Source organism: Passer domesticus, chromosome 9 (genome assembly GCF_036417665.1).
Source record: "Passer domesticus isolate bPasDom1 chromosome 9, bPasDom1.hap1, whole genome shotgun sequence".
Taxonomy (NCBI): domain Eukaryota; kingdom Metazoa; phylum Chordata; class Aves; order Passeriformes; family Passeridae; genus Passer; species Passer domesticus.
In genome coordinates, this window is record NC_087482.1 from 15226928 (window position 1) to 15238459 (window position 11532).

The 11532-nt window shown below is 52.5% G+C and overlaps 1 protein-coding gene across 1 annotated transcript; it reads left to right on the forward strand.

Annotated features, from left to right (window-relative positions):
• The first annotated feature begins 4651 nt into the window (after nucleotides 1-4651).
• On the forward strand, nucleotides 4652-7433 carry LOC135307217 (uncharacterized). The gene is made up of 4 exons (XM_064431816.1): nucleotides 4652-5094; nucleotides 5742-5867; nucleotides 6231-6381; nucleotides 6522-7433. The coding sequence occupies exons 1-4, from the start codon at nucleotides 5004-5006 to the stop codon at nucleotides 6883-6885; spliced, it is 732 nt and encodes a 243-aa protein (XP_064287886.1). The 5' UTR covers nucleotides 4652-5003; the 3' UTR covers nucleotides 6886-7433.
• The last annotated feature ends 4099 nt before the right edge of the window (nucleotides 7434-11532 follow it).

Below are 11532 nucleotides of genomic sequence, written 5' to 3' on the forward strand. Positions count from 1 at the left end.
GTTCTTGCCTGGTGTGGCTGTTTCTGTTGGGGTAGAATGCACAGAGCTGGGAGCAGGGCTGGGGCTGTGACAGGAGCTCTGAGAAACTTGCACTGCAGTGCAGGAGCTGCTTGTGCCACCTCAGCCTGCTTTCCCAGCAGTGGCCGTTCACAAAGCTTTCCTGCACCAGCACGGGGACACGCTGGCTAGCAGTGACATGCAGAAACTTCTCTGGGAGCTCATTTGGGATGCTGCCCTGAATCAGGAAGGTCTGGGCAGAGAGGGAAAGATGTTCTGCGAGGGATGGCTGTCCAGCAGTGAGCACATCAAGAGACCCGAGGTGGTGACTTAGGTCGTGGCAGTCCCTCCCTGAAGAGCTTCAAGAGAGGAGCATCAAGGAGCAGAAAGCTGGAGCCGTGTGGGCTGTGTGAGAGGGGAAGGAATGTCCTATCAATCACAGGAGCCTTCTTAAAAATTAGATGGATAACAGCGACTATAATTATAATAAAAATTACAGTCTTGTCGCACGCAGTATGGGAAAAAAGCCCAGAGCTGGGATAGAACAGAGAACTTTTGTGGAGGATTTTGTGAACAGCTAGCTAGTTGACAAAGGTCACACTGATATAATACCGTTAGTTAAGCAAGAAGGAGATGAGGATAGGAGTCAGCGGACAGTGTCCAAACCTGGCAAGGGCACTGAGCCCTTGGTGCAACATCAGGATGGGGGAGAGGATGGTTAGTTAGAAATATGAAGAAAAGATGTGGACAGCTGCAACATAGTAGCCACAAGAATGCTAAGGTAGGTGTAGTTAGCTGATAAGTAACTAACCAATAATGAGCTCACCTTTTGCAATATGTATTGGCCTCATTAACACCAATATAAATGTATGTGCCTACCAATAAAGTTTTGAGATTTGCTGATCACTCATATTGAGTGCCGCATTTCTTCCGCCGATTACCACAAACTTTGATGTGATCTTTTGCTTGAGCGAGTGTGGCAGATGCAGGCTCATTTATTCCTGTTTTTGGACTTGACTTAACTTTTAGTTCAGGGAGATTAAGACTCAGGCAATATAGATGGGGGTATTTCCTGCTGGATTTCTCAAGTGATGGAATGTAGGAAGGCCTTCCAGGTGGAAAGAAGTGACGGAGTGCCTGTCTCAGATGAAGAAAGCGAGGCACTGCAAGAAACCAGCATGCCAGGGAACTGCTGTCCTGGGCTCACGAGTCCGACTGACGGTGGTCCTGCAGGCCTTTGCCCATGCCTGCTCCAGCTGGGCCATCTGCAGCCAAAGCTGGAGGTGTGAGTGCAGCAAAGCTGCTGTCCAAGGAACGCAGCACAGCTGCTGTTGAGGCTGACTGTTGCCTGCAGTGTGTGGGGAGGATATTGCCGGCAGCAATTGCCCGAGAGATGCTTGAAGGCATCTCTGGACAGTGGGCTTTTGGGGGGGTCCTTCTACTTCTTGCTCGGGCGGTAAAGACTGTCCCAAGACAATGCTCTTCCCTTTGAAGTGATGAAGAGGAACCACTGAGCTCCTCACCCTTGTTCCTCTCCTCTGCTCTCCACAGCAGCTCCAGCTGCGCCTCTGCGCTGTCTCTCATGGGCCTCTCTGAGATAGCAGCAGCTCTGAGATAGCCACCTCCTGAGAGGGCAGCCCAAGGCTCTGTTCAGAAGAGAGCTGTGCCTCAAGCCTTGAAGCAAGCCTCACAAACTCTTCTCATATAGACACCCACACTTGCAGCCTTCCAGATGCACAACTGAGAGCTGTGGGACATATGCACGCTCATGCCCTGCAGTGCCCTTTCTGAAATGCCTCGGCTGCTTCTGAGGGAGCTGACATGCCACTGCAGCAGCAAAAGAGCTCTGGATTCAATGGGGTCCGGCAAAAAGCGTACCTGGCATTTGCCTTGTGTGTTGCTCTGTCCAGTGGCCAGTGCCTTGGTTTGCCACCTCATCCCTGCTCTCTGCCACTGGGGCCGGGAGGGGCGGGCCCGGGGCTGTGGGGCTGTGCCGGCCCCGCTTCCCGGGCCGCAGCTCCAGCTGCCGCCGCTGCCTGGGAGCGGCCCCGCTCCGGCGCGAGGGCCGAGGCGCCGGTGCCGGGCCCCATTGGCCGCTGTCGTGCCGCCGCAGGAGAGCTCCCCGCCGTGTCCCGGCTGCAGAGAGCGGCTGCCGGGACGGTTCGCCTGGGAGTCTGAAGCGAGCGTGGCCCAGGGAGCGGAGCCGAGAAATAGAGACCGAAGAGACAGGGGCAGGAAGCAGAACGGAGAGACAACGGGAGCAAAAGAGGGCCAGGGAACGGGGCTGGAGCTGCGGGAAGGGGCAGCAGGGACAGAGGAAGAGACGCAGAATGAGCAGGAGGGAGCAGGAGAGAGCGAACGCTGGGCTGGGGCGGGATGGAGACTGTTGAAGAAGCTTTGCAGGGACAACAAAATAGAGAGCGAGTGGCAAAGAACAGCAGGCAAGCAAGGGACTGGCAATTGGCTAGAGCAACACACAAGGAGAAGCCCAGGGGCAGTTTTTGTATGCACTCCAGTAAACCCCGAGGTGTTTTCCTGCTGCAGTGGTCGCTGCGAGCCAGCGGCAGCAGCTGGGGCTGAGGCCCGGCAAGCGGGGCCGGCACAGCCCCGCAGCCCCGTGCCCGCCCCTCAGGGCCCCGTGCACAATGGCGGCAGCAGGGGACGAGGAGGCCGCGGGCTGCGGGCAGCGCTGCCGCCCCGCCGGGCCACACGCCGCGGGCGGCTTCAGCAGCAGCACAGGAGCTCTGGGGACACTGGTGCCGCAGCTGGTGACGGGCCGCCGAGCAGCACAGTGGCGCGGAGGGCAGTAAGGGAGAGCCTGGGCGTGTGGCCCCTTAAGGAAAAAAGGAGGGCCGTGTTCATCGGTGCCTCCCCTGGGGCAGGAATGGAGGGCCCGAGATGGCGCTCAGAGCCAAGGCCGAGGCAGCTGGGCAGCCTGCCTGGGTCCTACGTAGGAAGGAGATGTCACCAAGACACCCTCCAGCCTGCTCTGGCCCTCTGCTCATTATGGGCTGCGGCCTTCACGGTGGGCAGTGATGTGTGCTTGATTCCAGAGGATGCCATGGGCCGAGTTTCTGCAGCTTGTCAGCTGCATAGGACTCTTACGAGCCTTGGAGAGAGACCCGAGGGGTGGAAATCTGTCAGTGCCTCTTTGCTTGCAGCTGGAAACACCTGGGGCTTAAGTAGTGCTTCAGGGACAACCGTACCAAAGGTGCTCTAGAAGGCTGTCCAAGAGCTTCTGAGCGTAGGTTGCCTGGCACACATAAGTCATGCATATTTATTTGCCAGAAGAGCTGCTCGGTTAAAAGGCCAGCAGTGTTACCTGATATCTGCAGCAACCAAGACATTTGTGTGTGTCCCGTGGCGGTGCCTGATGGTGTCCGAGGACAAGGCAGAGGGAGCTCAGGGGCTCTGGATGACTGCTTGAGGGATCTGGGGCGCATGTGGTATTTTCTTCCCCCACGTGCAGTGAGCCAGACCCAGGAAGGCTCTAGAGGTGAATAGGCGGCAGCCTGGTGTTCCCAGCAACAGTGTGGGAGTTTGACCGTGGGTTACTCTACAGGACAGCAGGCCTGATGGTGGCACATGGGCTACATCTGCCTCAAAGGGAAAAAGGCTCTTGGCTCCAGAGTTAGCAGGGCTCCTTGAGAGAGCTTTAAGTAGCATTGGAAGTGGAAAAGGGAGTAAACCAGGCTGACGGGGGAGATGCGTCAGCACTGCACAGCCATGTTTGGGTGACAGTGGAGGATGGAAGCAGTGCTGCCATCAAAGGTCATGAAAGTGTAGCAGAAGTCATGGGAAAAGCAGGTTTTTGCCACAATTCTTTCAGACAAAAATACTACCAAAGAAACACTCTTGAATTTGGGCTTTTTACAGCAGCCTTCATCCAGGTCTTCTTCTAGGGAATTTCTGAGGAATAAGACATGAGTGCCTCTGCATTCCCATGCACAATGCTGCCTCCAAAATACTCCAGCCCTTCTCCATTTGGCTCCTTCCATTCCTGTGCAGAAGAAGGAAATTCAGTAGAGGGGAGGTGCAGGAATTCACAGGCAACGTGGGCGTACATTGGGGCCTTCACAGCCATCACTTTGTTCTGAGGTCACAGAGCTCTGTTTGATGTCAGGTTCCAGAGCCCCACTGTGCTCTTCAGTGCTCGCTCTGGGCAACACTGCAGCAGCAGCAGCAGCAGCAGCAGCAGAGTGTTGCTAGCAGGGGGGATCATGGTCCTGAGCCGCTACCTCCTGCTGCTCTTTCTCGTGGCCCTGCCAGCCCAGAATGCCCAGAGTGCTCCAGCAGCTGGGCAGGGAGCAGGTAGGCAGGCAGGGGCCAGCACACAGCCCTGGCTGGCAGCAGCGGGGCCGGGAGCAGGGATGGCTGAGCCAGGAAGGCAGCACGGGGCAGGCAGAGGGGCAGAGGCTCCAGGGGAGGTGTGAGGGGCTGCAGCTGCTTTAGGGTGCAGCATGGAGAGAGCTTCCTAAGGAGCAAGGATGTGGGGAGGGTCGGGTCAGGCCCGGAAGCTCAGCACCAGTTCTCCATCACTCAGCAGTGGCTGTCCGTCCCTCCGCTCTGGGTGTCCAGCCTTCTGGCCCGGCTCCAGGGCTGACCCGCACACAGATCATGTGGGCACGCCACGGCTTTTCCCTTCATGTGGGAGCTGCCAGCTCAGTGTCCCAAGGGCAGCCAGACCCCCCTGCAGCTGTGAGGATGCAGACCTGCTTGAGCGTGCCCTAGCAGTGCCTTCCACATCCAGGCCTTGAGGTGTGCCCATCAGGGCAGTGCACGTGATGGTAACTTCTTGTGGGTGTTTGGTTGTAGTTGTGGACACAGAGAGTGCTCTTTCAGGCCCTGAGCGAGGGGCAGATACCGTGCTGACTCCGAGCTGGTACCTCAAGCGTGAGTAGTCAGTCTGTCCTGCCTTCACAAAAAGGAGCGCCCCTTTTCCCTGTTTTATTCACGAGAAAAATACCGTCATAGGTTAACGTGCTTTTGTAAATCTAACAATAGGGATGAACGATGACAAGGTTCCTGAAGAGTTCCCTGAAGGATTGCCGGATGTTCCAGAGGAGCTCCTGGCAGCCTTGCATGAAGCCCCATCTGGTTAGTATATCCCACTCTGTTAACCCTGGCAGCCGGGAAGCTGAGCTTTTGCTTCCTGTAGGCATGTGCTGTATCCTGGACAGGCAGAAGCACTCAGTCAGAGTCCTGCTGCAGGCCCACTCCATTTCACAGCTCCTGCAGGGAGCCCTAGAGATGGTCCAGCACAGCCTCCGCTCGCAGCTGTTCTTCCAGATGACTGCCAGGGGCTTCTCCAGCTGCTGCTGCAGTTGCAGCATTCCTGGCCAGGGCTGCTCTGTGCAGACATTGGCATCCAGATGTTGGGCAAAGGCCAGTGCTGAATTTGGGTTCGCCACACGCTCAGCACAGCATGGAGGCAGCAATGACATCAGAGCAAGCCTTGGCTGCCCCTTGCGAAGCTCAGGCTCAGGGACGGGTTGAAGCTGGAGTCCAAGGGTGAGGGGGAACCTGAAGGTACTCCTTCTGTGGGTCATTTGGTTAAGTCTTGGCTGGTTTGGGTCTGCACTTCTTGTTGCACTGCAGAAAATCCAGCTGTCGATTCCTCCTGTCTTGGGGGGGACAGCGGCCTCGTCAGCGCCGCTTGCCGGAATGCCCAGGCCATGGTACCGTGCTTGTGCTGAGGGGCAGTGGCTTCTGCTTAATGTGTGCAATGTTTTGTTTTTCTGAAGAGACAGATTCTGAGACTGTGCCGGAGACCTTAGCTGTGGAAGAAAGTGACAGTGTGCCAGGCTCACATGAAAAAAGAGAACCAACAGAGGACACCAGGACACTTGCTGAGCCTGAGGAATATTCAGGTGAGTGCTTGCTAGATGCTGTCTTGGGCAAAGAGCAGCATTTCTGCTGTATCCCTGCAGTGCTCTCCATGGGTGAATTGCAGGTGCCCAGCACGCAGCCCGGGCCTGCAGCCCGGAGGAGTAGATGGGGCAGTGCTGCTCCCTGGCACACACTGGGCTCTTGTGCATGAGAGCTTGATGGGATCCCTCTTGGTCCCTGATGCTAAGACACCAGAGCCAGAGGAAGCCATCTCTGAAGACAACATCAGATGTCAGTTCTGATCCACTAGCAGTGCCAGTCCTTGGGCAGCTGAAGCACACTGTGGGGTTATGCCTAGTGCAGAGCACAAACGCTGACTCTTGCATTGTCTCTTCTCCTGCCAGGGTCATCCGGTGGGCAAAAAGCCCAGACTGCTGGACACTGTGACCCGAGCAAGTACTACATCCTAGTAGGGACAGTAGCAGCCTCAGCTTTGCTTCTGCTTGGGGCAGTGTCTGGCTATCTAGTCATGCATCAGCTGCTGAAGAGAGACAGGTGAGTTATTAATTGCTGCCATTGGCAAGGAAGTCTTTGCAGCATGCAGGAGCGCCCAGGCGGCTCCTAGCAGGGCTCTGAGGAAACTGTGCTCCAAATTCCTATCTGTGAGGAGTCTTCTTGGAAATCTGTTTCTACAGGAGGAGCCAGGAGGACAAAGAGGCAACAGGACAGGACTGGGACTCTTCCTGGGAAAGCTGTGGTCAGCCTAGAGGTGAACCACAGTCAGGAGAAGGAGCAGGAAGCAGCGAGAGAGCCCAAGGCAACGGGTTCAGGGACAGCTGCCGCCTGTTTCCTGAGCTCTTTGCAGCAGAGCTCGCCCAGCTGCACAAGAACATGAGCGCAGACCCGTCACCTCTGCCCACCTGCTCCTTCTGTGCTCTGGCTGACAACACCTCTTCACGGGACCACTGGATTTCCCTGGAGTCACCTCAGCCCACAGCATCCTCTTGGCCCTCCTACCAATACCTGCAGGACTACTATCTGTTAGAGGATGAAGATTAGTGATAGTGATAGATGGTTAGTGATAGTGATAGCCATAAATAGTGATAGTGGTAGTGATTCTTTTAGTGATAGTGATAGGGACACTTGATATTAGAGGGTGGTGGTTGTTTTAATGATAGTGATAGTTAATATTAGAGGATAGTGATGGTTTTAATGATAGCGTTAGTTAATATTAGGGGATAGTGATTGTTTCAATGATAGCGTTACTTGATATTAGAGGAGGGTGATTGTATTAGTGATAGTGATAGTCATAGATAGTGATAGTGGTAGTGATTCTTTTAGTGATAGTGATAGGGATACTTGATATTAGAGGGTGGTGGTTGTTTTAATGATAGTGATAGTTAATATTAGAGGATAGTGATTGTTTTAATGATAGCGTTATTTGATATTAGAGGACAATGATTGTATTAGCGATAGTGATAGTTAATATTGGAGGATGGTGATTGTTTTTGTGATAGTGGTACATTTAGTGATAGTGATACTTGGTATTAGCAGACAATTATTGTTTTCTTGATCTTGATAAATAAATATTTTTCCAAAAGCAGTAAGTTCTTGCCTGGTGTGGCTGTTTCTGTTGGGGTAGAATGCACAGAGCTGGGAGCAGGGCTGGGGCTGTGACAGGAGCTCTGAGAAACTTGCACTGCAGTGCAGGAGCTGCTTGTGCCACCTCAGCCTGCTTTCCCAGCAGTGGCCGTTCACAAAGCTTTCCTGCACCAGCACGGGGACACGCTGGCTAGCAGTGACATGCAGAAACTTCTCTGGGAGCTCATTTGGGATGCTGCCCTGAATCAGGAAGGTCTGGGCAGAGAGGGAAAGATGTTCTGCGAGGGATGGCTGTCCAGCAGTGAGCACATCAAGAGACCCAAGGTGGTGACTTAGGTCGTGGCAGTCCCTCCCCGAAGAGCTTCAAGAGAGGAGCATCAAGGAGCAGAAAGCTGGAGCCGGGCTGTGTGAGAGGGGAAGGAATGTCCTATCAATCACAGAAGCCTTCTTAAAAATTAGATGGATAACAGCGACTATAATTATAATAAAAATTACAGTCTTGTTTCACGCAGTATGGGAAAAAAGCCCAGAGCTGGAATAGAACAGAGAACTTTTGTGGAGGATTTTGTGAACAGCTAGCTAGTTGACAAAGGTCACACTGATATAATACCGTTAGTTAAGCAAGAAGGAGATGAGGATAGGAGTCAGCGGACAGTGTCCAAACCTGGCAAGGGCGCTGTGCCCTTGGTGCAACATCAGGATGGGGGAGAGGATGGTTAGTTAGAAATATGAAGTAAAGATGTGGACAGCTGCAACATAGTAGCCACAAGCATGCTAAGGTAGGCGTAGTTAGCTGATAAGTAACTAACCAATAATGAGCTCACCTTTTGCAATATGTATTGGCCTCATTAACACCAATATAAATGTATGTGCCTATCAATAAAGTTTTGAGATTTGCTGATCACTCCTATTGAGTGCCGCATTTTTTCCGCCGATTACCACAGGCCTCAACCCACTACTTTTATCCCAGCAAGTACAGTGAGACAAGAGCACTCTTTTAGATCCAGTGCATTGAATTCAGCAAAGCCTCCCCAGCCACTCCCAGCTGAGATGTTCAGGAATCAAAGGAGGAAGCTCCACCATGATTTCATTGGCAGTAATGGGGACACGCCTCTGGAAGTGCTGCCAGCTGAGCCAGGGGCTGGGCCTGGGGGGGACTCATGTGCCCCCATTGCTCTCTCAGGGCAAATGCCGTGTGTGCAACACCAAGGAAGTGTAATGAACACTGCCTCGGGGATTTCATACAGACAGAAAGGCCAAATGGAGTAAACTTTGGTTTAATGATAAAAACAGATTGTGTCTCAACAAAGACAAAATGTAAAAAGTTGAAGCATAGAAACACCAAACCTGTTACATTTATTGCTAAATCTAACACTACTAATACATCTTTAATAATAGTTATATATCTTAGCTAATAAACAGAGGGATTCCTATCATGTAAACTAATAGAAGAATAAACAATCCTAAAAACTTGAAAAACAATCTTATTTCTATCTAGTCCTGCAGACGCATAACTCTTGCTAGCCTGGGGCAAATGCAGGGCTAATTTGGCTTTTTCTTCTTGGGGAGAGGCTGTGCATCCTTGCGTGGGCGATGTCTTCTCCTGTGCTTGTTCCTCTCCTTGATGGTTTCAAACTCCCTGGAAGACAGGAAACAAACCATCCATTGTTAACTCCATACACACCATTAAGCCAAGTGCCGAGATCTCCCTTTTTGGATGAATTTCCATCTTTTCAGGCTGTGACAAATTGGTAAAGTGATCAGCACCATGAGTCTGATCTTGCTGGTTTCAATTCTTTGAAATGTCTTCCTCCTTTTGCTTCATCCTAGGTTTAATTGGATCAGCAGCATCAAAGCAAGTTTTGATGCATGTGTTCCTGCTTGTACGAACTGTGTCTTGTTGGGGCATGGCAAGGTTTCACTGGGAATGCTGGGTTTGAACGAAGCTGTTTGGGTTTCAAGTGGGCTGTAAGCTTGAGCAGGGCTGCCAGGGGCGATCCTGCAAGTGGCCTCAGCTTGCCCTGTGGTGCCTTTGGAAAGGGTCAGCGTGCTTTAGGCCAAAGGGGCAGCTGGGAGCAGAAGGAGGAGGAGCTTGCGCACCGTTGGCACTGCCCGCACGGAAAGGGGCCTCCCGCCGGCTGGGGCGGCTGGCACGGTTGGCAGCAGGGACACTCCGCGCTGCCAGCCCGCTTGTGGCTTCTCTTCCCTGTCTCCCCAGTCTCCTTCCTGGGAGGGCTTTTCCTCCTCTTCCGTTTGCCCGCAGTCTGGAAATCAAAGAATCCTTATCAGTGCTTCCTTCCTCTCAGAAAGCTGGAATTCACAGCATCCACCCCAAAAATCTATTGGCCTAAGCAATTTCTTCCAAACCCCGAAGAGCTGAGAAAAGGGCTGGATATGGCAGTGGGCTGCGGCAGGCTGCCAACCATGGAGGTTGGAGGAAAATACTCCCCTTTACCACAGCTCTAAGGGGGTGGGATAAATACGTGGCTATCCATAGTTCTACATGTCTGATTTCTACCTCTCTGCCTAACATCTATTTATCTCTGGTTTTCCTCCCCACATGTCTAGGGCATGGCTTTTACATTCAATCACACTAGTGAAGACACATGATTACCCATTTTCTCCTACCCAAAATAATCTCTCTCTCTCCCTCTCTCTGTCTCTCTCTGTGAAGCAAATTGCTCTCTGCCAGTAAGGAAAGTATTAAAGGTGCCATGGCACTGGCAGCTCCTTTTTGGGGATACGCTGGGGTGCTACAAAAGATCTCTAAAATTTGGCAGCATCTCCATGAAGGCAGCCCAGATGGCTGATGTTAGCAAGCAGTGGGGAATGAAAGGTGTGATTGGAATCTGAGGGTGCCAGCCCTTGAGAAACCGATTTGTAGAGAGTCAAAGCCCATTTTGATGGTGGTGCTGCTTTGTTGGGTCAAAGTTGTGCTCCACAATTCCGTATTTCAGGGCAGCAGCACAACAAAAGTCTGGGCAGCACCCGCTGCGCCTCTCCCAGTGCGTGGGACCAAGGGAGCCTGGCAAAGCGGCGTCTGGCATGGCTTGCCAGCAGGGTTTGTGCCCTTCTGCCAGTTTCTTGACCCTGCTGGCATGTCTGGATTTTCTTCCCACTCACCTGAGCAAGAGTGCTGCTGGCAAGTTTCTGCTCTTTTTTCCAGCAGTAGTAGTACTCCACACACTGTGCCACAGTCTTACTCGGGATCTGTTGTGAAGAGCAAAAGAAGGAATCTGAAACAGCCGTCCTGTAGGGTGCATTGGAGAACAATGAGAATACAGAGTAAAGTAGGAATTAAAGTCACGGAGAAAATTGAGGAGGGTGTAAAATGAAATGAATATGCAGGAGTCAGAGAGGCATTATGCAATGTAATAAACCGAGTATTGTGCTACGTGGTGCCACATGTAAGGCACAGATCAACACCAAGTCCCTCTAGCAGAGTTCTTCTTTGCCCCGTTCACTGCAGTTATCCCAGCACAAGGTGTTGTGGAAGCAGCAGCACACCTGGGAGACAAGTCTAACAGAAGAGAGCTTTGTCTTCCAAAACAGCCTGGAGAGAAGGGCTGCAGAGGCCGGATCATCATTTTCACACAGGCCTTCCATGTCCTGTTCTGTGACTACTTTAACAGTTTTGGTACTTGAGAAGAGAGGGACATAGGTACAGTATTTGGTACCAGCAATAATCAACATGTCCCTTCTGATGATCTGCCAAGGTGAGAAATGTCCTGTGGCTTTACCTGCTTCTGGATGAGATGGAAATCCTTGCCGTAGGTGTGGAAAGCCTTTTGGAAGGCCTCCTTCTCCTCAGGTGTCCATCTATCAGAGCCTGGCAAGAAAAAGCAGCAGCTGAATTGATCCCTCTAGCCACTTGAAGCAGATCCCACTGGATGCCGAAAGCAAGCTGGCGCCAGCCGTCATTCACGTGCGTGCATGTCTGCTCCCTCAGAAGGTGATGAAGACGAGAGCAGGCATTCCCCAGGGAAAAAAGCATGGAAAACAAGTCAAGCTGAAGGAGTAGATGCTGGTGCTTTCCCTGTCCCCAGAGAAGGCGAGATCGTGTGCCGGTTTTAAGCACAACTAATTGAAGCAGAAATGCTTGAC

Coding starts and splice junctions, on each gene's coding strand:
- LOC135307217 (XM_064431816.1), top strand. CDS start 5,004: ATGAACGATGACAAGGTTCCTGAAGAGTTCCCTGAAGGATTGCCGGAT. Junction 5,095..5,741: donor CTTGCATGAAGCCCCATCTG/GTTAGTATATCC, acceptor GTTTTTCTGAAG/AGACAGATTCTGAGACTGTG. Junction 5,868..6,230: donor TGAGCCTGAGGAATATTCAG/GTGAGTGCTTGC, acceptor TTCTCCTGCCAG/GGTCATCCGGTGGGCAAAAA.